Raw genomic sequence first — 26289 nt, 5'->3', positions numbered from 1 at the left:
ACACCTACATATTCCTTGACAACCTCATACATGCATATGGTAATTCTTTTCTTTTTATATCTTACTTGTTTTGTGAGTGTGTGTCATGCACACATGTGGAAGCCAGAGGGTACCAATGAGGTCAGTTCTTTCCTTCTACACGCTGGAGCCTGGGGGTTAAATTTAGGTGGTCAGGCTGGGGTGTGTATCCTTACTTGCTAAGCTAGCTCACTGGATATATTCACTACATATTTTATCTATTCATATATAATATGTTTCTCTCTGAACCCCACCCTGGGAGCTGGTTAGTCTCCCTCCCTACAAACCCTTATCTCTCACCTATGTCTTTTTGTTTCATTACCAGCTGAGTTACCCAGGGCTTTGGAGCTACCCACTAGCGCCTCATGGGCTCAGCAGCAGATACAGGGCTGAAGACAAAGACCCTTTACCACATGGTGATGCCAAAAGATGGGTATTTACCCCTTCCTGTGTAGATGAAGAAACCCCAGTCGCCAATATTCAACTTGCCCAAGGTCCTAGTATTTTTTTATCTGTTTGTTTTGTTGTTTTTTGAGACAGAGTTTCTCTTTAGCTTTGGAGCCTGTCATGGAACTTGCTCTGTAGACCAGGCTGGCCTCAAACTCACAGAGATCATCTGCCTGTCTCTGCTTCCCAAGTGCTGGGATTAAAGGCATGCACTATTACTATCCAGAAGGTCCTAGTATTAATTGATGATTAAGTCAGGATTTGAATCCATGTTTGGTTGTTGCCAAGTTTTAACGTTTTAATAATATTTATTTATACATTTGGTGTGTGTGTGTGTGTGTGCGCGCGCGCACACGCGCGCGCACACACCACAGTGCATGTAAGGTCAGAGAACAACTTAGGAAAGTAAGTTTTCTCCTCCCATGGTATAGGATTCAGGAATTGACCTCAGATCATCAGACTGGGGGCGAGCACCTTTACCTGCTGAGCCATCTCACCAGCCCACAAATATTCTGTTTTTCTTACCAGGTGTCCTGTGGGTTTCTCTGGGAGGGTTGGGTGCTCCTGGCCTTCCACCCAGGGAAGATAAAGTCTTGAAAGCGCTGATAACACTCTTTTAGATGTGGTTTTATTTGTTCTTTTATTTGATCTGCTTTAGTGCTCATATTTCATATAAAAATTCAAAAGAATGCTGACAAGTAGTGGAGAAAAATACAAAAACTAAAGAAGCAACTGCTTCCCTGGAAAGGCAGTCTATATTTCTAGAGAGCAAACACAGAGGCTGGACCATAAAAACCTCATTAGAATGTGAATGTTAAACTTTGTAGTTCAGCGCTCAATAGGAAACCACTCTGAAACCACTCTCGCCCGTTATTTACGGCTCATTGATAAAACATTAGCTCTGCTGTCAGCAAAGCTGCCGTTCAGGGCACAGGTCTCTCCGCGTGGCTGATTCCGTGCCTCCAATGGCTCTCTTTGAACTCGTGCAGACATTTGGTGGAGACCTTGGACTCAGACACCTGGAGTAGTTAATTTTCTTCCTCTTTTCTTCTTTATCTCCTAGCAGAACCTACATACCACTAAATCTCAAATCTTACTTCCTCAGGGAAGCCTTGAGGGCAAGTGTATTAGTTAAGTTTCTCTAGAGAAACAGAATGATCTGTCTTCCTTCCTCCCTCCCTTCTTTCTTCCCTCTCTTTTTCTCTCCCTCCCTCCCTCCCTTCCTCCCTCCCTCCTTCCCTTCCTCCCTCCTTCCCTCCCTTCCTCCCTCCCTCCCTTCCTTCCTATCTAGGAGACTTAATAGAATGGCTTACAGGCTGTGGTTCAGCTAGGCCAACGATGTCTGTCTACCAATAGAAGGTCCAAGAAACCAGTAGTTTTTAAGTTTCCAATGCTGGATGTCTCAACTGGTCTATAATATACACTGAATCACGAAGAAGTAGACTCTAATGCCAGGGAAGGGATGGACTTCTGGGTGAGAGCAACAGTAAGCTGGCAAAGCTTCCTTCTTCCTGGTCCTTTGTATATAGGCTGCCAGTCAAAGGTGTGGTCCAAATTAAGGCCAGATCTTTACACCTCAAGATCCGGATTAGAAGTGGGTCTTCCCACTTCAAATGATTTAATTAAAGGGGAAAAACCTTCACAGATGTACCCAGTTGCTTGGGTTTTAATTAACTCCAGATGTGATCAAGTTGACAACCAAGAACAGCAAGCTAGGACTTCAGTAATGGCTGCCCCACCATGACAGATGCTAGGACACTCTTCTCTCCATCGCTGGCTCTTCCATTATAACTGGTTTCGTTCTCAACAAAGATGTCCCATGCTCTGGAAAAGACTGCCATCTTGCCATCTGATCATGGTGCCCACATATTGAATGTGCTGGTATCACTTCTCTTGGTCAGAATGAATCCCATGCCTGTCTCAGAACCAACCACTGTTACTTGATTGATGAGTGTAGAAGCTGCTTCCCTTTGGGGACATGTTATAATAGTTGGGCTACTCTTCCTGAAAGCCCAGCAAGGTCCATGGTCTGCTAGTGGACAAGAAAAGTTTGTATAAATAAAAAGAAGAGTGGAGGATGGAAGGAAAAGCTATACACGACTGCAGACTTGGGCCTTATGAAATATGGATATTCAAATGTGCTTGGCCTATGAGCCTGGTGACAGGTAGGGCTTAGCTGATATACAAATTCAACAAAGTTTGGTTTTCTGATACCTTCCTATATGCTGTGTGTGCATGCGTGTGTGCGTGTGCATGTGTGTCTACACCATATATGTGAAGGTCAGAAGCCAGTCTCAGGAGTCATTCTTCAGGCAGCATGCACCTTTCTTTCTTTCTTTCTTTCTTTCTTTCTTTCTTTCTTTCTTTCTTTCCTTCCTTCCTTCCTTCCTTCCTTCCTCCTTCCTCCTTTCTCCCTCTTTCTTTCTTTCTTTCTTTCTTTCTTTCTTTCTTTCTTTCTTTCTTTCTTTCTTTCTTTCTCTCCTTCTAAACATGACCTCTCACAGAGACCCAAGGCTCACATATAAAGCTAGTTTGGCTGGCCAGCAAGAACGCCCCTCATCTGCCCATCTCCACCTCCTCTGAACTGGGATTACAGGTATATACCACCAAACCTGGCTTTTTATGTGGGTGCTGGGATTAAACTCAGGTTTTGATGTTTATCCTACAATTTCTTTACCAAGAGAACCATCTTTATTGTGTTGCTATATACTGTGCATAGTATTTACAGCAGTCTGGAAAAACCCACTGACTTCATCCTGTGGTTGCTATGACTGCTAACCAACAAGCTTATTCATTTGGGGGCGATACATGGCTCTTAAACAAGTGGCAGCCTCAGTTGTCTTTTTTAGCCTCCTGGAATGGGTGTGGCCAGAACACGTTTGTCTCTCCACATGGGACCGAGGTTGGCAAAGGCAATTTCCCAGTCCCCATCACCCTCATGTATCACCTGGAGCAGGACAGGCACTCAGCAGATATCTGTCAATAATGTTAACTCTCTACCATGTCTTTTCCTTGCTGTGAGGGGGAGAAAACAATATAAGACATAATGGAGAAATAATTTTTTTAAAAGAGGGGAGGGTCCTCCAGCCAGTTCAGCAAATCCTCTTTACAAAGTGAAGAAAATAAGATAATTTTTCTAATTCAGTGCCATGGATAATGCAATCAATTGGGCAGGCTCTAAAATCACCATGGAGACAAACCTCTGGGCATATCTGTGAGGGAAACTAGGTTAATGGAGACGGAAAGACCCACCCTGAAGGTGGCACCACTGTCCCTTGGGCCAGGGTCCTGGACTGAATAAAAAGGAGAAGCTGAGCTGAGCTGCAATATCCATCTCTTTCTGCTTCCTGAGTGTGGATGCAATGTGACCCTCTGGCTCATGCTCCTGCCTCCGTGCCTTCTCCACCAGGATGGACTGTGCCTTCAAACCAAGAGCCAAGCTAAACCCTTTCAGCCTAAGTTGCTCTTGTCGAGGTATTTTATCACAGAAACAGAAAGAGTGATCAGTTCTCTACAAAAGCATCAGAAGTCTCACTTTTTGAGAGGGTCAGGAAAGATTTTCATTTATGCCCACAGGATAGTGTTTAGCTGAACAAAAGAGGAAACACCCCAGCCTGTTTGGACAAGTTGAGAGTTCCAAGCAGTAGCCAAGCTCTGGCAGAATGCTTTCCTAACATTCACAGAGCCCTGGGTTTGGCCCCAGCACTGTAGAAAATTAGGTGTGGTGGACCCGGTCTACGGTTCCAGCACTCGGGAGGTGGAGGTAGGAGGACCAGACCTCAAGGGCATCCTCAGCTGTATCCTAGGGAATTAAAGGCAAATCTGGGATAGAGACACTCTCTCAAAAAAGCAAGTATTGGAAGGAGTTGGGGGGGGGGGTGCTGCTGCAATTCAGAACTGTCAAGAGTTTTGTTTAGATTTTTAAAGATTTGTATAAACAGCGGAGAAACAGAACATATCCTAAAGGACATTGTAGCACAATTAATAAAAACCCAGAGACAAAAATTGGTGTTCAGCCTGAAGGTCAGAAAAGTAAAATAGTCAGCCACCGGCTCTTACCTCTACCTTAGTCCCAAATGGAGATCCTGCCCCCAGGAATCTCAGAATGAGACTGTGTGTGAGAGCTGTCTCCTCCCCTCTTATAATCCTTTCTAGAGCTGGGATTAAAGGTGTGTGCCACTTCCGCCAGGTTTCTGTGGCAAACTAGTGTGGCTACGGGGATTAAAGGTGTGTGTTACCACTGCCTGGTCTGTAAAGCTGATCAGTGCGACAGGTTTACTCTCTGAAACATCACTCCAGGACATGCTGAAGGAAAAGGGGGAAGAGGAAAGATTTCTTTCCCTTTTGGCACCAGGTAAATTTTTCATGGAAGTTTTCATTTCCTGAGAATTACGTTTACCTTGACAACCTGCTTCCATGAGGTTCCAGGTGTGCCTGCTAATGGGCTGGGGAGATGGCCATGCAAGCTTGGGACAACATAAAAAGTCGGGGACAACGGTGTTCACTTGCTATCCAACAATGGGGAGGTACAGACAGGGGCTCCTGGGGCTCGGTGACCAGCAGTGTAACCAAATAATGAGCTTCACGTTTATGGAGAGAGAGACCCTGCCTCAAAAAGTCAGGGGAGAGTGATTGAGGATAATACCCACTACCAATCTACACAAAGCTCTGCATAGGCACACACACTCACACTGGAAGTATCTGTAGATATTACAGTGAAGTCGAGAACAGACTCTCCTGTCCTCAGGATAACCTTTAAGACTCTACTGGGAGGACATACTGAATTTTCAGGATTCTGATGGTTGGGACTTTGGCTTAGATGAGCCACTTTCTTGTATAACGTGCTTGGGGAACTGGATTAGAATGAAGAACTAAGAGGCCGTTGACATAAAGTAATGGTTCCTCTCTTTCACAGGGAGGGTGACATTGGAGTTTGGAGAATGCACAGTTTAGAATATCCCCATGGTGGTCATTGCAGTATGTACTGCCCCAAGCTCACACCAAGGGTCCTTGCCAAGCATTCCAATACTGAGTTTGATCTCCAGTACCACATACACTGGGTGTATGGGTGTCACTGACTGACATGTGGTCATAATCCTAGCATTCAGGAGGTAGAGACAGGGTGGTCAGAAGTTCAAGGTCATTCCCAGCTACATAATGAGTTTGGGCTGTATAGTGAGACCAGGTCTCAATCCTCAATAGAGGATTAAAAAAAGAAGTATTGTCTTGTCCACCTTGTCAATGCTCACGACCCATGACTTAGATCCTTAGACTCCAGAGAGAGTACTTTTTGAATTGGAGGGGAAGGAAAGAGGTTGTAGCTGCCTTCAGCCTGGTGGCTCGGGTCCCTCCCCCTCTTTCCTCTCTGCCAGCCGGGTGCTTCCCTATCCCCTCCCTACTATTCCCAGCGGGTGGTGTCGCGAGCAGTGAGCAGCGTCCAGTCCTTATCAATAGGCACGGGCAGGTTAGCTACCTCCTTCAGGCAGCAGCAGTCCCTAGCCTGCCTGTGGATCTGGTCGGATTGGACAGACTCAGCCATGGTTTCTCTGGGCTTTGGGGTCGCCCATGGTCCTGGACGCCGCGTAGGACGCTGAGGGAATCACCGAAATAGACACCGAGTGGCCAGAACGCAAAGGCGAAAAATAATCGGCAGAGCATGTCAGGCACCATGAGGTCCCGGCTGTCATCGTGGGGACCACGGTCACTGTTTCTGCTGCTGCTGCTCGCCAGAGCAGCTTACACTGTGAGTACCGCGCCCCTCCAGGACACCGACCAGAGGGACCAGCCCGCCTTGCTCTACTGGGTTTTAGGAATTATGGCGAGCAACCCATCTCCCCTCCCTCAGCAATAATATCGTTCACTCCGTCGGAGTGCCCTTCGGAGTCCCCCTTCGGAGTTCCCTTCTCCAAAGGCAAAACCTTCCCGGACCCTGCGTCCCAGGTGAGGCAGATATAGGCTCGGTCGCCTAGCCCTTCACTCATCCCCTCCGGCCCAATGAGTAGCTTTTTTCCAGGAGACGATTCTGCAGCAGCCCCAGGATATCAAATATGCTAGACACTCGCCCTCTAGCGCTTCATCAAAACCCCCTCTTCCCCTTTTAGACACCGGGATCTCATGCTTTAAAAGCAAGGAGACCAAGGCTCAGAAAAGGGGCGGGAGAGGCTTGCCCCACGTCAGGAAAAGAGTTAGAACTCCAGCTCTTCGGGCTAGCTAGCGCCTTGACAGTTTTGCACGCTCCGAGTTGCAGATGGGAAATTTAGAAAGTTGTGAGTAGAGATTTCGTGTCTGTGGTGGGACCATTCTTAATCCCAAGTGTCGTGTCCCCCTCCCCCCTCCTCCGCTGGAGGGACTGGCTTTTCTAAAGTCTGTGCCTGTGGGTCCTGGGAGCAGCGCGGGTCACAACAAACTCAGGGCAGAAGGAGAAAGTTGGAGCAGAGAGAAGCCAGGGGATGGTTTGCGTTTCTTTCCCATAGAAACTCCTGGGAACTTTGCGCGGCTTCCCTTGGGATATCTGAAGGAGGGACAGGCTGGGTTGAGACTGGCAGGATGGAAAGAACTGGGAAGAAGTTCAAGGCTGCCGGGTTGAGGACTCCGGAGTTACTCCTCCCAACAAGCTCTGCAAAATGTCACCCCTCCCCCAAGATCTGCGTCCTAAGAAACCACAGGGAATCATAACTCCTGAGACTCCCGTCTGGGTCAGTGACTTAGTTTCCCGGTTCCTGAGGCATCTGTGCAGAAGGAACAGGCGCAGCTTACTTTTTTTTTCCGGTGGGGGGGGAGTGGGTCTGGAAGGGATGCTCCGGGTTATCTCGGAATTAAACAGATGGGGAAACAGAGGCTTTGATTGGATCAAGTCTTTAAAGCACTTGGGAGGTTGCTTATGCGTAGTCTGTTCAAGTCTTTCATCTTACACAATCTAAAGCCCTCAGAGAGGAATTTGCTTCATATCAGCGTGTCAGGAGCAGGGCTGGGACTAGCACCCAGATCTCCAGATTCCTGACTTCTGGAGGAAGGGTGCCACCAGTCTGAGGTTTGCTCTGTCCCTTGTGCCCCTTATATTTGCTTGTCATTTACATATGCATATGGCCGAGAGTATGCATGTGTATCTCTAGGAGAAGGCTTCACCTGGGCTGCTGGTTATTGATGGGTTTATCCTGACCTGTGACTCTATCTCTGAGGGTTTGCGGCAGAAAACGCCTTTAATAAATGAGGGTGGAATTGACCTACTTTATTTGGACAGTTTCCCAGCTTCTGCAACTTTTTCCTTTTGCTTGTTGGACTCCCGGTGGTCAGAAGTTGGATCTTGAATTTCTTCCTTCCTTTTGGATTTTTCTCAGAGGGATGTCATAGGCCCCTTCCAAAGAGACCACTGAGGCTGAAGTACTTGTTCCCGCCTCCCTCCCCTGCCCCTTCCTTCAGGGGAGGCGTCAGAAGTGTCCTTTGCAAGCAGAAACTGAAAAGTGACGACCACTGAAGTGGACCGCATTTTATTTTGCTTTTCCTGTAAGAAACTGAACACAGGGCCTTGCTTTATACAGCTCATGAGGGCTTGCACCTGCAATAACACCTGCCTGCCCCCCACTGTCCCACTGGACAAATGCTGTACCTTGAACACCTTGGCGCGTTCACATTTATCCCTAGGACCTGCTGCCCAGTGTAAGAGGGAATTCAGTGGTCATGTGTGTGGATGGAAATGACTTCATTTCTACAGGAGAGTGTCTGTTGTGTGTATACATACGTGTGCAAGCTTGTGTGAGGGGTGAATGTGTGTGGATGTGGAAGCCAGAGGAAAGAAAACTTTTGTCTTTTATTCCTCAAGTGCTGTCCTTGTTTTTAAAGGCAAGGTCTCTCGCTGGCCTGGGATTCACCCAGTAAGTTGGGCTGACTGGTCAGTGAGCCTTAGGGATGTTCCTGTCTCCACTTCCCAGCACTGGCTAGCTTGGTTGGTTTTAATGTCAACTTGCCACAGATTAGAATCACCAGGCATTCACATGGTGCACAGACATACATTCAGACAAAATACCCATACATATTAAGAAAAACTTTTTAAAATTATTGTGCTCTTTGTACCGGTTCTGTTGTTTCTTATTATAATAATTTATCAGTGTATTTTGACCTGATTCACTCCCTACTTATTCTCCTAACTCCTCCCAAATCCATCCCTACCCCTTCCCAAATTTACCCCCCCCCCCCCATTTGTGCTGCCCAGATACTCATGGGTATGCAGCAATCCATGGGGATTGCGGAACCTACCAGGGTCCACATCCCTGACCCCCAGCCCCATATCAGTGTTGACTGCCAGTAGCTCCTCAGCTAGAGGTGGCATCTCCTAGGTCCCTCCCAGTCCATGCCTATGTGTTGCCTGGCTCACTTTGTCTAGGCAGCCGCAGCTCCGGTGCATTCATGTGCACGATTGCCCTGGCATGTCGGGAAACACTGCCTTATGGCAGGCTTCTGTAACTTCTGGCTCTTCCAATCTTTGTGTTTCGTGATTCAAAAAGGATTTCTGAGCTGTAACACAATTTCTTTCTGAGACAGTTCTCATGTGGTCCCTATGTAATTGAGGATGATCTTGAACTTCTGATCCTCCCGCCTCTATACACGGAGTACAGATGCGTGCCGCCATACCAAATTTATGCTGTGCAGGGGGTGATTGGAACCCAGGGCTTCGGGCATATTGGTAAGCACGCTATCAGCTGAGCCACATCCCTAGGCCAACTTCGACCTTTTTGACATGTGGCCCAGACGTGGCAGCTCTGGGCATTGTATGAGTTCTAGCAGCATCTAGAGGGGAAACCTCTGCAAAGTTGAGACAATGGAATGTTTGCAGACACCAAGTGCTCTAGGACCGCAAGGAGGGAAGTTGCCTCTGTGTGACAGCTGTCATCTTAGGGCTGCCGTGTTTCCAAGGGGTGCAACAACAGGGCTAAAAGCGGGTGTTTGCTGTGTGTTGGGGTGGAGGCGCTGAGACTGAAGATAGAGAAACTGAGTCCAGGGGTGAAATCAGGCTGTTAGGGTTTGGATCTTGTCTGTGTGTGAACTTGTGTGTGGAGACCAGGGGTCAACCTTAGCTGTCATTTCTCAGGACCCTGTCTATCTTGTTTTGAGGGGGAGACAGGGTCTCTCACTGGGTTTTGGAACTTGCTGGTTTGGCTAGCCTGTGTGGCTCAAAAACCCCAGGGACCCACCTGTCTCTCTTTTCAAGCCCTGAAAGTTTAAGTCTGTGTCACCGCACCTAGCTTTTTTAAAATTGATTTTATTGAGGTCTACATTTTTCTTTGTTCCCCTCCCATCCTCTCCCCTCCCCTCCAACTCTCTCCCATGGTCCCCATGCTTCCAGTTTACTCAGGAGATCATGTCTTTTACTACTTCCCATGTAGATTAGATTCATGTATATTTCTCTAAGGGACCTCATTGTTGTCTAGGTTCTCTGGAATTGTGATTTATAAGTTGGTTTTGTTTGCTTTATGTTTAAAAACCACCAATGAGTGAGTACATGTGATAATTGTCTTTCTGTGTCTGGGTTACCTCACTCAAAATAATGTTTTCTAGCTCCATCCATTTGCCTGCAAATTTCAAGATGTCATTATTTTTTTCTGCTGTGTAGTACTTACTCCATTGTATAAATGTACCACATTTTCCTTATCCATTTTTCAGTCAAGGGGCATTTAGGTTGTTTCCAGGTTCTGGCTATGACAAACAATGCTGCTATGAACATAGTCGAGCACATGTCCTTGTGGTATGATTGAGCATCCCTTGGATATATACCCAAAAGTGGTATTGCTGGGTCTTGAAGATGGTTGTTTCCTAATTTTCTGAGAAATCGCCACACTGACATCCAAAGGGGCTGTACCAGCTTGCATTCCCACCAGCAATGCAGAAGTGTTCCCTTTACCCTACAACATCTCTAGCATAAGTTGTCATCAGCGTTTTTGATCTTGGCCATTCTTATAGGTGTAAGATGGAATCTCAGAGTTGTTTTGATTTGCATTTCTCTGATGACTAAGGATGTTGAATATTTCCTTAAGTGTCTTTAGCCATTTTAGATTCCTCTGTTGAAAGTTCTCTGTTTAGGTCTGTACTCCATTATTTTATTGGGTTATTTGTTCTTTTGATGACCAATTTCTTGAGTTCTTTGTATATTTTGAAGATCAGACCTCTGATATGGGGTTGGTGAAGATCTTTTTCCATTCTGTAGGCTGCCGTTTTGTTTTGTTGACCATATCTTTTGCTTTATAGAAGCTTCTCACTTTCAGGAGGCCCCATTTATTAATTGTTTCTCTCAGTATCAGTGCTACTGGGGTTCTATTTAGGAAGTGGTCTCCTGTGCCAATGAGTTTAAGTGTGCTTCCCACTTTCTCTTCTGTGAGGTTCAGTGTGGCTGGCTTTATGTTGATGTCTTTGATCCATTTGAACTTGAGTTTTGTCTTTGATGATAGGTATGGATTTATTTAATTCTTCTACATGTAGATATCAAGTTTGCCAGAACCATTTATTAAATATGCTTTTTTCCATTTTATATTTTTTTGCTTTTTTTGTCAAAAATCAGGTGTTCATGGGTGTGCGGATTAATATCCAGGTCTTTGACTTGGTTCCATTGGTCCTCCTGTCTGCTTTTATGGCAGTACCACTTTCCCGGCTTTTTCATGTGGGTTCTGGGGAACTGACCTCAGGTCGTTGCACTTAGAATGCTGTCATTATACCAGCTGAGCCATCTCCCCAGCCCTACAGTTTAGATCTTGCATACTCTCCAAAGGTGTGTGAAAGCCTTGGTGCCCAGTCCACAGAACAATCTAGAGACTGATGAGAGGAAGTTAGGAGATATTGCGACCCTGGCCCTTCCTCTACCTCTCTCTGTTCCCTGGCTACCCTGAAGTGAGCAGTGTCACCATGATCCACTCCGTTGCCACAGGCCCAAAACAACTGGGTGCAGACGAAACTCTAAGTCAATAAAATAAATCTAGCTTCCTTAGTTGATTTTGTCTGGTACTTCTTTGTCATAGCAGTGGAACGCTAACTAATACATAACCAAAACCTAGTCCCAAACTGGATAAAGACTCTGCAGAGAATGGGTTCTTTGTCTTCACTGTCATGCTTTTGCATTTTCTCCTTCTTGCCTGCGCCCTTCTCAGTTGATGGCTCCAAAACAGAAATTCTCCAACTTTGGAGCTTGACAGGTGGAAGCTGAACTGCCTTCCTAGCGTCCCTGCAGGTTTGAAAGGCGACTTTCCCAGGGCTAGAGTTCCGTGTCTCTTACCTGGACCCAGTCTCTCTTCTGTCAAGGACACTGACCTTCACCAGGCTCTGGGGTACCTGGCAGCCCAAGGTAAACCCACAACACTCAGAGCCTACCTACTTGCTTATAATAAATAGAAGACTGTGTAGCATTGGGAGGACATGAAAAAATGAGAATATCCTGGAGCTGCTGGCTTCAACAGACCACTCTGACAGATGAACTCTAAGACGAACAGACAGACCTGGTCAACTGTGCCTGCAGCCCAGACCATCCTGCCCCTTATAGGAACATGAGTCTGTGAGCATCAGAACCTAGCCCCATACCCTCAGTTAACCCCAAGGACTCTATCTGGAGCCCTCACCCACAGCCCCCAGAGGCACTCTCATGTCATCTTTTTTAATTCTTGGCCTCCTGATTAACACTCTCCCTTCTAGTTGATGCATTCTCCTGTCATTTCCAGAGAGTCAAGACTACCTTCACAGACTTCCTCTGAGCTGGAGCTTCCTCTGGCAGATGTGTCTACAGTGAACCTTCTGTGCTATTCATCGAGGTCAGCCAGATTGCCCTAACAAAACCCCTGCACTAGGGGCTGGGGAGGTGGCTCTGGTGGGAAAGTGCTTGCCTGAGTTTGACCCCCAGATCCCCGTGTTTTAAAAAGACAGATGTAATGACTCCTGCTTATGATCCCAGCTGTGGAAATGTGGAGACTGGAGTCCCTTAGGGATCCTTAGACAGTCAGCCTAGCCTGCTTGTTTTGTTTCAAACTAGTGAGAGACACTGCCTCAAAATAAAACAAAAAAAGAAATAAAGAAAAACAAAACAAAAAAACAAAAAAAAGTAGACAGCAGGTGAAGACTAGTAATACAGCAGGTTGATCTCTGGTCACACACATACACACACACACACACACACACACACACACTTACAGGCTCTGCAGACTGACCAGCACAAACAGCAAAGGCTTCCTTTCCCCAGTTCTGGAGCCACATTCTTCCTGGCTTCTAGGTGGCTACTCTGTCCTCACGTGACCTCTCCAGGGCGCATGCCGGGTGGATATTGTCTCTTACAAGAACATGGATCCTTTAGCATCCAGGCTCTACCCTCGCCACCTTACTGCCATCCCTTACATTCTGGACAGCTCCATCTCCAAACACTCACGCTGGGTGTGAGGGCTTCAGTGTGGGAATTGGGGGTGACGTAAGCATTCAGTTCACGCCACTATTTGAGGAGGGGTAGGGGTACCACCCTCTTGTCACGCCTACCTGTGTTGTTCAGCTAAAAAATACATACATGGGGATCAGCTTCTGAAGAGAAAGGCTGATTTGGGCTCAGTTTTGGAGAGTCAGTCCAATATGAATTAGTCTGTTACTCTGGACTGTGGCGAGGCCAGCCTCACGGTGCAAGTTCACAGAGGAGCAAACTTCATGCTTCATAGCCAGAGAACAAATTGAAGACAGGGAGGAACTGGGGCCCCACAATCCCCTGCAAGGGTACACTGTGGGACGGTTAGCTTTGCGACTCTGGGGATGGAGTACCATTGAGTGGTCTAGATCGAGCTGGCCTATGGGCCTGTCTCTGGGGGATTATTCGGATTGTGTCAATTAAGGTGGAAGGATGTTGAGGGAGTCGCCGTTCTCTCAGCAGGAGATTCTGATTGTATGGGACTAGAGAAAGGAGCAGGGCATTAGCTGCATGCCTTCATTGGGGTTTTCATTAGACATGAATGTCATATGACCAGCTCTCTCAAACTCTTGCTGCCGTGACTGACTGTCTCATGGAACTGTGAGCAAGAATTATCCCTTTCTCTCTACATTTGTTTTTGTCAGAGTATTTTATTATAGCAACAGAAGCAAAACTAAGACAACCCCCATTGGCCTGTCTTTTACTAGTTCCTGCCAAATAGCACCAAGATAGGAACAGCCTCTAACACACAGGACTTAGGGGAACATTCTAGATCTGAACCCAGCACCATCTCACACCTCAGAAACTTCCTTCCCCAGGTGACAAAATCTTGCGTGACCAACCACTGAGGTCTGTCCCAGCCCTGCTTCTATGTCTGGCTTCTTCAGCAGCCACTCAGAAGTGAGGTCACTTGGAGTGTTTCCCTATCTTTAGCTGCCCCCTCGGTCAGTCCCTTCGGGGCTGGTAAAACAGTCTTGACCCTTCATTCCCAGTCCCACCTCTGCCCCCTGGTGGCCAGCTTTTTGGAAGCTGTGTCTGGGCTTATGGTCTCCATTCTTGATTATCATGCTGCAGGCTGGCCCCTTCTCAACGCCCACAGAATCAGGCTTAGCAGCGGCTTCCATTTAGCCACAACTGCCAGGCATTTTTGAAAAAATATATTTAAAATCGTATGTGTCTTTGGCTCAGGATGGAATGGCTTAGTTGGTAAATGTTTGCCTGGCAACCATGAGCACCCGAGTTCCATCTCTATAACCCATGTCAAGGCACCAAGCACGGTGGTCCACCCATGACTATAAACTTAGCACTAGGGAGATGGAGATGGGAGAACCCCTGGGTCTTGCTGGCCTGACAGTCTAGCCTAATTCGTGAGTCTCAAGCCAATGAGAGACCTTGTATCAAAGGAGGTAGGCGGTATTCTTGAGCATGACACCCAAAGTTGTCTTCTGACTTTCACATGTGCACACACTTGTACATACATGAACATACATACACCTGCACACACAAAAGTCACATGTGTTTAAGGGGACTTGATGCTCTGATGTACGTTATAAAATGATTGCCACACTTAAGCAAATTTATGTCTGTCTTTTCATAGAGTTCCCACCCCCTGTGTGTGTGTGTGTGTGTGTAGCACTCTTGAAATCAACTCTCTTAGTATCTCTCCCCCTTTCCTCCATCTCCCAGCTTCATGTAATCACCATTTTTCTGGATTTTGTCTGTTTATCTTTTGGAGTGTGTGTGCTGGGGATTGTCTCAGAGCCTCAGTCATTCTGGGCAAGCGTTTTTCTGCACATCTGACTTGTTTTGATTCTATAGAAGTGAGATTATACAGAATTTTTCTTTCTATGACTGGCTTATAATATCCTTAAAGTTCAAGTGCGCTGTCAGTCATGGCTGGGATTCCTTTATTTCTCCATGTGCGTGTGTATGTTTATGTATGCGGAGATGCATGTGTATATGGAGGTTACATGCTAACTTTAGGTGTCATTCATCAAGTGCTACCTGCCTTGTTTTTATAAGACCTCTCATCTGGCCTTGTAATTGTTGATTCAGTTCGGTGGTGGGCCAGTGAGACCCTGGCATCCACCCGTGTCGTTTTCCCCATGGCTGAAATCACAAGAGCTTGTAGCCATGTCTGGTTTTTAAACACGGGTTCTTGCAATCAAGCTCTAGTCCTCAGGCCTGTGTGGCAAACACTTTGTCAATGGAACGATCTCTCCAGCTCATAGAGTTATTTAGTACAGTTTCAGAGGATGGAAAATCCAATACTGAGGAGCTGTTTCTAACTAGGGCCTTCAAGCTACATGGTCATGTCATCATAGAAGGCAGAAGGACAAGAGACTCTGTGTGTGCGTGTGTGTGTGTGTATGTGAGAGAGAGAGAGATAGAGAGAGAGAAATCAAATATCCCTTTATTTACAGTCTACTCCAAGGATAACTAAGCCACAAGATATATACACACACACATATATGTGTGTGTGTATATAAATATATATGTATATATATCTTGTTGGTTAGTTATATTATATTAATATATTATTTTGTTCTATTATATATTTAATTTATATATAATCATACATTGTGTAATTTATAATTATATGTGGATATCATTATATAACAATTGTATTAATATATATCTTGATAATATCATTAATCCATTTATGGGTGCTGCCCTGATAACTTCATCTCCTGTCCAGAGTTCCCCTTTTTAACATGATTACACTGGGAACTGAGTTGAGTTTCCAACATGAGAACCTTGGTGACACATTCAAGTCCTGGCAGCATACCATCTGGGAAAGAGAAAGGACACAGCCATGGAGACACGGAGTCAGGAGGCTCACACCCTGCTGACCTGGGCAGAGGGCACAAGAGCACAGCTTCCTACAGGCATCTGGTGCTGCTTGGGCTCCATCCTGACTCTGGCCCCGTAGCTTCTGCTGCTCCCGTCCTCCTGCCTCCCACCTGCCTCTGCGTGCTTCTTCATGTTGCATCTTCTCAGCCTCGTAGGATCCTTCATATCACAGGTCCCAGTCGTTATTGTCCCCTTGCTTTGTTGATGTTATCAAATGACCTTCGGCAGCAGTCATCCATCCATCCATCCATCCATCCATCCTTCCGTCTGTCCATCAATGTGTCCATCCACTTCACCTCTATGTACTTAGAGCATCCCACTCAAGCTTTGGTCCCCACCTGGAGGCCCTGCACTATGAGCACCTCTTCATCTGGACACACCACTCTTGCCTCAGCACTCAGGTTAAGAATTGTCCTTTCCTGCTGTCCCATGCCCACCCCCATCCTCCATCCAGCACCTTCTCCCTCAAAGCCCATACCATTACACACTCCAGCCACTGACCTTTCTGTGCCCACTGAAGACCAAGAACCCCAAGAGTGGAAGTCATATCTCCTTCCCCTTTGTGTCCTTAGAGGTAAGCAGACTGCTGGGCATATAGACATGCCAACCAATGTTTGACGGTGATGTTCCATGTTCTGAACTCATCAAATGACTGTAGACATAGGCCACTTGTTCATTTCCCAGCCACCCAGACCCAAAAAACACAGAAACTGTATTATTACAACATTGTGTGGCCTATTAGCTTATGCTTCTTATTGGCTAGCTCTTATATCTTAAATTAACCCATTTCTATTAATCTGTGTGTTGTCACGTGGTTATGGCCATCTGGTAATGTTCCGTCCAGCATCTGGCATCTGTCTCCCACAGTAGCTACACGGCTTCTCATTGACTCCACCTACTCTCTCTATATCTCTTTTCCAGCCTGGCTATATTCTGTTAAACCATTGGCCAAAGCAGCTGCTTTATTAACCAATGGCAGCAAAACATAGCATACAGAGGGGAATCCCACATCAAATAATGGTGGGTTTCCTTCTTGTTTTTCACTGTATACACTCAATTATTGCTCTGCTACCAAACGTATTCATTTGCACACTCAAGTTGTCAGGCAAGTAATGGCATTATGGGATGTGAAGAGCAGGACGATGCTGAGTCTTTTTACTGACTTTTGTATTTAGATGTGTGTGGGGTGTGTGTGTGTATGTGTGTGTGTGTGTGTGCGTACAAGTATGGTGCATGTAGAAGCCAGAGTTCTATACTGAGTGCCCTCTTCAGTAGCTCTCCCTCTTATTTTCATTTCTTTTCTTTGCATGTGCATGTAGTGTGAACACGTGTGCTCATATGTGTGTGAGTGCACACCGTGTATGTGTGTGTGGAAGGAGGCCTGAGGTTGATGTTAGGTGTTTTTCTTAATCACTCTCCACAATTTTTTCTTTTTAAATATTTGTTTTATTTTATTTTTGTTTATGTGTATGCATGCATTTCTACATGGGAGCCTAACCACATGAGTGCAGTTTCCTGAGGAGGCCAGAAGAGGGTGTTGGGTCCCCTGGAGCTGGAGTTAAAGGTGATTGCTAGTCACTCAGCATGGGTACTAGTAACTGGACTTGGGTCCTCTGCAGAAGTGGCAAGGGCTCCTAACTGCTGAGCCGCCTCTGCAGCCCTGTCATGTTACTATCTGAAGCGGTCTCTCACTGAACCCAGAGCCTGACCATTGTTCACCTAGATGGCTTGCCCTGGGGATCCTTTGCCACCACTTTCTGGGTGCTGAGATTACTGGCAGGCCACCATGCCTACCAGGCATTCACATGGGTTCTGGTGTGTGGTGAACCCACAGTTGGTCCTCGTGGTCGCAGAACAAGCACTTTGTCTCCTGAGTTATCTCCACAGCCCCTCGTCTTATTTATTAAGACAGCAGGGGCTTACAGATTTGGCGAGGTTAACTGGCAAACAAGACAATTCTCGTGTCTCCACCCCATCAACCTTGGGATTACCGCAGCAAACTGCTATGCCCGGCTTTTTACATGGGTACTGGGGGTCCAAACCCATGGCCTCAGGCTTCCACGGCGTTTCACCAACAAAGCCCTCTTATATGCCTCCAAGAATTTAGCAGAGTTTTAAATTCTGCCATCTTACATTTTATCTTCTCAGACATGAGAGTCCAGAATTAAACTCACAGTGGCTAATGTAACTCTGCATCTTTCTTTCCTTCTGTTGATGTTCGCTTCACTCTCTCCGCACTCCAACCTCCACGCTGGACTGGGTTCTTCCGTTGCTTTCTTGAGGACAGACTACGGCTGCCCAGAGCTCCAAGTCCATCAGCTCTGTGAACTGGGTAGACTGACAGGTCACGCCACTGCAGGGCCACAGGTCCAAGAACAGACAGACTGGCCGAAACTGCGTGGGGTTTTGCTTGTTTGTTTGTTTTAGTTTTTTCTTCTTTGGGTTAATCAGTGAGATGGGGACACACAGCAACAAACACAGAGCTGCAGAGCTGCTCCCAGGGAACAGTGTGTGGCTCTCAGGTCAAGAAGAGTTAGTAAAACATGTCTTCCGTTTGGAAAACATCCCGAAGACAGAGATGGTGGATGTCAAAGGACTGCTCAGCAGCAAGTGTGAGCTGTGTGTAATAGCATGCCCTACCTAAGTGTTAAGACAGAGTGACATTCTCCACAAAAGCATGGTTGGATGTGTAAAAACTCACACAGATAACAAGTCAAGTACAGGTTCTTTAAAAAAGTAATCACTGGAACTGGAGAGATGGCTCAGTGGTTAAGAATGTTTACTGCTCTTGCAGAGGACACAGGTTCAATTTCTACATAGGGGCTTACAATTGCCGGTTAACTCCAGTTTCAGGGGGATCAGAGTCCTCTTCTGGCCTCCCCTGGCACTGCATGCACACAGTGCGTATAATTTTATGAAGGTGCATACATATAAATAAAAATACAAAAATCTTTTTTAAAAGAACATTAGTACAGGGTTACCCTGATGATACCAAAACTGGATTAAAATATATAAGATTAAAAAATAAAAAACCAAGTATGTGGCTCGGTTGGTGCAATGCTTGCCTAGCATGCACAAAATGCTGGGTTCAAGCCCCAGAGGCTGTTTGCACTGGGCATGGGGGTAGAGTGGGATGGAGACAGGAGGATCAGAAGTTCAAGGCTAGCCTGGCATATATGTTCTCACAAGAGAACAAAACTAACAACAGAGCTTCGGCAGATAATACCAAGGATCTCTTTCACAGAACGACTGCAAAGAGGAAATGGTAGAAAAAGTTCAGAAAGACGAAAGGCTAGAGGGGGGTTCCGATGGCCATCAGCCAACTAGTTGGGATTCTAGGAAAACAGAGAGAGAGAAAGGGAAAATCAGCACGGGTACACAGAAACTAATCGAACCGAAAAACCCAGCAATTATTGACCTGGGGGAGGGGGACGGGACAAAATGCCCAAGGACACATAATCCTCCTAGGAACTCGCTTCAACAGCTAACAATATTTCATTGTCAAGAGAGGCCATTATAAACATTGAGCATTGCTTTCACTAAAAGTGATATGAACGGAGTGTACGGAATCTGGGGGCAAGAAATGTTTCTAGGGAGAATTTAAAACATCTAAATCTTTAGCTTCCTTAATAGGAAGTTTGGGATATCCCAATAACCCAAGAAGCAGTGTTGGTTTAAGAGTTGGAGAGCTGAGGCTAGAGAGTTGGGGCTAAGGGAGTACTATACCCCTGCACAGTTCTGTTCTCAGAAAGAGCCGGGGACTCCATAAGCGCCTGCACCTCCAGCTCCAGGGGTCTGGCGCCCTCTTTAGGCCCATGGGCACTTGCGCTCACGTCTGTCCCCATACATAGCTGTCAACACCATATACTTCTTATCTCACAAGTTTGTGCATGTCTGCTAAAATTACACTTAAAATTTTAATTTTTTTCTAAAAATTGAATCTGAAATATTCCCCAAATCCCATGTGTTGAAGAACTACCCAAGCTTGGTGCTGTTGGGAGACGGTGGAGGTTTTAAGTGGGGATTGGGTGGGAGGCCTCCTGGTCATTGTAGGTGTACCTTTGAAGAGGGGAATGGGGCCCCACGGTGGAAGGCTGGCATCCATAGAGATGACTTTGACGCCATCGTAGAAGTAGCAAGGGTTCCCTTCTTGACAGAGTAATGGTCGTGAGGAGGCGGGGTGGGGGGGAGTTTCCTAGTGATAATGAGCTCGTTTTCACTGCAATGTTGGAGCTGATATTGGAGACCGATGTGGGAGTTGAAGCTCCCACCCTCATGTCACTTGTCTGCCTGCATGCTCTTTCTTGAAGAAAGCAGGGTCCATCAACAGCACCATCAACCGGGCACTCTTTGGGTTTCTACTTGCAGGTCAGAGCTCTGCCCCGGTTGTGTGATGTGCTGCGCGTCCTGCAAGAGGAACGGGCCCAGTGTGTGCAGGAACTCTCCAAAGAGAAGGCAGGAGATTTGAGCCTGGAGACAGTGTCAGGTAGGAGGCCTCCCTCAGCCCAAAGGCACTCCGCAGTGGGGTCCTATCCTGTCGTCTGGGGGGCGTGGCTTGTCCTCAGGACCAAGTGGGCTATCCAGGGTAGGTCCAGGTTTGTCCACTCCATCAGCTGTCAGATCGGGTACATGGTCTCAACAGACTTGGAAGCTTCATACTTCCTTTCTCTGTACAGCCAGCGCTTTCTCGCCTTCTGCTTCTGCACACACAGTTTATCAAGGTGAGTTTTTTTTGTTGTTGTTGTTGTTTGCTAGTTTATAAATCTTTGAGTGTGTGCATATGTATGGAGTGTGTGTATGATATATGTAAGCCTCTGTGTGTGTGTGGGGGGGACACATACCAGAGCATAGGTGTAGAAGTCAGAGGAGAACTGGTACTTGTTTGAGACAAGGCCTCAACCTGCTGCTTATGCCAGGCTAGCTAGCGGGCTGGAGAGCTTCCAGGGTCTTTTCTGTTTCTTCCTCCCACAGGAGTGCTGGGATTACATATGTGTGATTTCACACCTGGCTTTATGTAGGGTCTAGGGCTCTGAACTCAAATCCTCATGTTTGTAACAACAAGCACTTTTACTGTTCAGTCACCTCCCCAACCCAAAGCGGAGGTTTGGTGGGAAGTGTTTCACAGGGCCGTGTTCTCTCATCCGTACCCTTGAGACACTGAGGAGCAGGGTAGAAGGGGCAGAATGGTGTCACAATGGCTGAAGTGTGTGGGGAGAGAACACATCTGTTGCTGACAGTGCAGAGCAAGACACTCATAAGAGTCTGCTGGGAGCACTGTGCTGAGATCTCACTCAACACAGACAGAAACACGTGTCCTCAGCTGCCGAATGTCTCCTGACGACCCCTCACTGAAAGCCCTATATGGGCTTGGAAGCATCTTTAAACTTCTTAAAAATTTTTGAAATATTTATTTTATTTTACATGTATGAGATTTTGCTCACAAGTTTGTGTACCTATGCATTTCTGGGGCCTGAGGAGGGCAGAAGACAACATTGGACCCTGGAGCCACTGTGTGGGTGCTGGTACTTGACTAGGATCCTCTCAAGAACAGTAAGTACTCGTACCCACTGGGTCATCTCTCCAGCCCTGCCAGGGAGCATCTTAGCAAATACAGCTGTGTATAGCACCCTCTACACCCAGCTTCCAAAGAGGGTACCACTAATCACCCCTGTATCCTTGTTTAGGGAGCGCTGGCCTGCACTCATTGGTTGTGAGACTGAGAAAATTATTTAACCTCCTGAGGCTCAGTTCCCTGCTCTCTAGAATGGAGATAACCATGTCAGCTTCAGAGTTATAATGATAAGTGTGGTAAAGTGGGCACAGAGCAAAACCCTCCGTTCACTCCATAGCACCATGGCCAGTCAACCAGTCAGTAAATACATACTTACCATTATTGTCAATCAACACTATTATAAGTTTTGTATTTGAGTATTAATTGTATTCTCATCCTCTTCTTTGCTGTCTATCATCTAAGAGGGTATTGTTAAGAAAAGAACCTGGGGCTGGAGAAATGGTTAAGTCAGTTAAGTGTTTGCCTTGGAGACATGAGAACCTACATCAGATTCCAAGGACCCAATTTGGCATATACTTGCAGTCCCAGTACTGGACTGGAGGGACATGTACCAACAGGTTCTTGGGGCTCACTGGACAGCCAGACTAGCTATGTTGGTGAGTTCCAGACCAATGAGAGACACTGACTCAGCAAACAGAATGATGGTATCCTGAGGTTATCTTCTGACTTTCACATGTACCCACATACACATGAATACACAGGAACACACACATACATACATGTACACGCACACACAAATACACAGGAACACATACACATGAATGCACAGGAATACATACACATACATGCACACACAAATGCACACACATGATATGATATACAGAAACACACACTGTGAATACATAGGAACACATACACATGAATACACAGGAACACATACACATGAATACACAGGAACATATACACATAAATACATAGGAACACACACACACAAATACACAGAAACACATACACACAAATACATAGGAACACATACACATGAATACACATGAATGTACACATACGGATACATAGGAACACACATACATGAATACACAGAAATACACATACACATGAATACACTGGACCACACGAACATTCACACACACAAATACACACACACCATGTGATATACAGGGACACACACATATGAATACACAGGAACACATACACATGAATACACAGGAACACACACACGCATACACAGGAATACATGCACACATGAATACTGGAACACACACATAAATATCCCTCATGAATACACAGGAAAACACATACATTCACATGAATATGCATACACAAATGCATGATAACACACATATGCACACACAAATACACAGGGACACACTTTCACACACACAAATACGCATACACACATGCATACACACATGAATACATAGGAGAATACACATGCGCACATGAGTACACAGAATCATACACATGAATATACAGGAACACACAAACACTCTACATGAAAACATAGAAGCACACACACACAAATCCACAGGAACATACACACATGTGTACATGTGCACATACACACACACACACACACACACACACACACGCTGAGGATTATCCTTAGAACCAGGCAGGTGTCATGTGCTCTGAGACTGATGCAGGACCCGGGAGGGGCTGAGGTGTGCTCCTCATCCTGCCCTGTGACCCTGTGGGTCTCTCCCAAGGTTCTGTCTTGGCTCATGCTCTTGGGAACAGTCAGGGGACTCTGCTGGGGGCCTGGGTTAATGGTTAAGCTGTTGATTCTCCCGGGTAGAGGTTAATATTTAAAGCTAGACAAATTACAGGAAATGCCACTGGTGAAGTGTCACCAAGCCTGGCACATTTACTACAAATAAACAACTCTCCAGCTCTTCTGAGCTAGGTGACCAAGTCCACTCCGTGGGAATGTCTCAGGGTCATGCCCCTGGTCGCACTCTCCTGGGATGTTTATTTCTTGGTTTATAGAAGCCATCACCCTCTCAGAGTGGGCTGGGAGGTGTTTCTCACTCTCCCTCCAAGAAGAATGTTCCAGAAGAATAATATGGTGGCCAGATATTTGTAGGTTCTGTGGTCATAACAGATGTGGGCATCCATCTGGCTTTGTCACATAGGCCAGTGTGACCCCTGTGTGACCTCTCTAGACCTTGATGCCCTGCCCTCTCTGTCAAGGGGAGCATGCTAGCACTTTCTTCTTGTCTCCACTGGCGGGTTGATCTCCCCACAGCATGAGTGGAAAAGCACTTTTTTGTTGGTTTAGATTTTGGGTTTTGTTTTTTCGAGACAGAGTTTCTCTATCTAATAGCCTTGGCTGTCCTGGAACTCACTCTGTAGACCAGGCTGGCCTCCAACTCACAGACATCTGAGTGCCTCTGCCTCCCGAGTGCTGGGATTAAAGGTGTGCACCACCACTGCCTGGTACCTTTGGGCTTTTCTGCCAAGATGAAATTCGTTTAAATTATTCCCTTGGAGGTTTACAATCCTCTAACATTGGTCTTACTATGCAACCACTTGTATCAAGTTCTAGAATGCTCTCATCAGGCAAGGAGGAACTGTGGGCTCCCTGCTGACCTCCATCAGCAGGTACAGGGCCCCGAGCAGGACTGCTCCGAGTCCTCTGTCAGATGCTCCAGAAATAGTCCCGGGTTATCGTCAGGCCATCTGTGCTGATTTATAAATAAGCCAGGGCCCGCGGGTGGCCCTCGTGGGTCAGCACAGGATAAAGTGAAAGTTGGCAGAGGGCTGGCTGTAATCCAGCTGGCTGCGGCCCTGAAGATCCCCAGGGCCCCATTCTGCCCTCCAGCTCAGCCTTCCCCCCTTTACCATCCAGCTTCATCCTATACCTGCCTCTAGAGCTGTGTCTAGGCAAGACACAGGCACGCATGGTACTAGGTGTCTGCCTTGGGGATCTTCCCAAGTCTAGAGAAGCTTATACCCCCTCAGGGTGCAACAGACCCTCGTCTCTTCACTGTGGCTTTTATTTTAACTCCATTCTCCTGGTGAGGCTGACACTTAAGCCTTGGTGTTTCTGAGAAACACCTCAAACTTTGTTCTGTGTGGGCCGTAGCTAACAGATCCCTGCCCCTGGCCACAGGGCTGCTCTGTATTATGGTGGGAAGTGCGCTCTGCAAAGCTCTGTGGTCTCATCTCCATGGCCATTCTCCTCTGAACCACCTGCCACTCAATGATATGGCTTGTCTTGTGCCTTTTTCCCCTCCCTCCCTCCCTCCCTCCCTCCCTCCCTCCCTCCCTCCCTCCCTCCCTCCCTCCGTCCCTCTCTCTCTCTCTCTCTCTCTCTCTCTCTCTCTCTCTCTCTCTCTCTCTCTCTTTCTTTCTTTCTTTCTAGACAGGGTCTCATGTAGCCCGGGCTGCCCTCGATCCCCCTGCCTGCTGAGTGCTGAGATTACAGGCCTGTACCATTACGCTTGGTTTATGTGGTGCTGAGGCCGGAATTCAGGGCTGTGTGCATGCCAGGCAAGCACATCCCCCACCCCCAGAGCTAGAGCACCCTGGCACTCTGTTAACTTTTCTTGCATCTTTTGAAGCAATTACAAAATTACATAATTGGTAAGATAAAAATTATTCAAACAAGTACCACCCAAAAGCTTGGGCCTCTGTGTGAGTGGTTTCCTTGCCTGTCAGGAATTCCTAGGTCTGCTTTTAGCCTTCTTACCCAGAGGCTGGAGCTGAACTGGCTGAAGAAGCAACTGTGGGTGTTGGAGCAAGTGTGGGGTTAGGAGGCAGTTCTGCTGCTGTGGAGGGGCAGCCTGACAGGGTCAGCCTTCCCTGGGCTGAGGAGACAGGAACGCTGTGTGGATCCCAACACTATCAGTGCCTCTGCTTTTGCTGCTCTGCCCCCACCCTAGAGTCCCCTGTTCTTCTTCTAAATGTGGGAAATTGATACTCCATTACACCTGGGCTGTTGGGATAATCAGCTCCAGAATGCCTGCTACACATAGCTCAGGCCTGACATGGTTCCACCCAGCCCAGGGCCTGGCTGGCATGAAGAGTGTCTCCAAGCCAGCTGGCAAGGATTCCTACCTTCCACAGGCACTCTTACCAGGCCTCAGCCAGCTCTAGGTTGGCCGTTCTGTGGGCCCTGCCCAACGTGACCTCCAGAAGGTTCTCAGACACTCTGATACCTCAGTCTATTTGGCCAGGCAGGCAAGGTCATCTACCACATGGGCTGGAGCCTTTGGCTAGTGCCTGGTGGCTGGGCCAGCCCCAGTCAGCTCGGAGTCCCTTTTCTCGGGTCACCTGCAGCCAATACTGGAGACCCACTGAGAAGACAAGGAGACTGCGTCCTGCAGCCACATGGGAACATGTGCTTAAGGAAGGGCACGCCAGTTTCTCTTTGGCCTCCCCGGACTCCAGGTGGTGATAATAGAGGGCAGCACCTTCAGGAAAGGATCCAGGCAGGGCCAAATCCCATCCACTGTATCCCTTTAGTCATTGCTGGGACAAACGCAGCTAAGGAAAGGAAGGGTGGCTTTGGTTCACAGTCTGAGGGTGCAGTTCCTCATGGCAGGGCAGGCACAGCATCAGGGGCTTGAGGGAGCTGTGCGCATTGCACCCACATCCCATCGTGGTGGGAATGGAGCGTGGGCAGCCGGAGCGTGGGGCAGCCGCTCACACGGCATCCACAGTCAGGAAGCAGAGAGAGGTGAAGGCTGACGCTCAGCTCATCTTCTCCTTTTCTACTCACCCCAGCCCATGGAGTGGTGCTGCTCGCGGTCAAGGTGGCTCCTCCCACCTCTGTTAACTCAATCTGGAAACTCCCGCGTGGGCATGCTCAGAAGTTTATCTCCTATGTGAGTCTAGATCCCATCAAGTTAACAGTGAATGTTGACTCTCACTCCCAGGCAAAGCTGGGACGATCCTTCTCAGACTTGGAGCGATCATTCACGACTGGCTGGCAGAAGATCAGCCTCTGGAATGACGGGACAGACACCGTACTCTGTGGCAGTTCCAAAACAGAAATGCACAGGGCTTTCTTCCTGCCAGG

General features: G+C 47.1%; 1 protein-coding gene across 2 annotated transcripts in view; it reads left to right on the top strand.

Moving 5' to 3' along the window:
• Window positions 1-5879: 5879 nt before the first annotated feature.
• The window catches only part of Sctr (secretin receptor), a 51739-nt gene continuing 31329 nt past the window's right edge, over window positions 5880-26289 (top strand). Inside the window, exons 1-3 of one of the 2 annotated variants that reach the window (XM_038348681.1) lie at window positions 5880-6208; window positions 20105-20222; window positions 20413-20457. In XM_038348681.1, coding sequence (XP_038204609.1) covers window positions 6122-6208; window positions 20105-20222; window positions 20413-20457 — 250 coding nt within the window. In that variant the 5' untranslated portion in view covers window positions 5880-6121. The remainder of the gene's footprint in view (window positions 6209-20104; window positions 20223-20412; window positions 20458-26289) is intronic. The other variant, XM_038348682.2, reaches the window with a different exon arrangement.

The sequence above is a fragment of the Arvicola amphibius genome, chromosome 12 (assembly GCF_903992535.2).
Source record: "Arvicola amphibius chromosome 12, mArvAmp1.2, whole genome shotgun sequence".
NCBI lineage: Eukaryota > Metazoa > Chordata > Mammalia > Rodentia > Cricetidae > Arvicola > Arvicola amphibius.
Note: the sequence above shows the minus strand (reverse complement) of the source record. Positions and strands in the feature narration are given on the sequence as shown.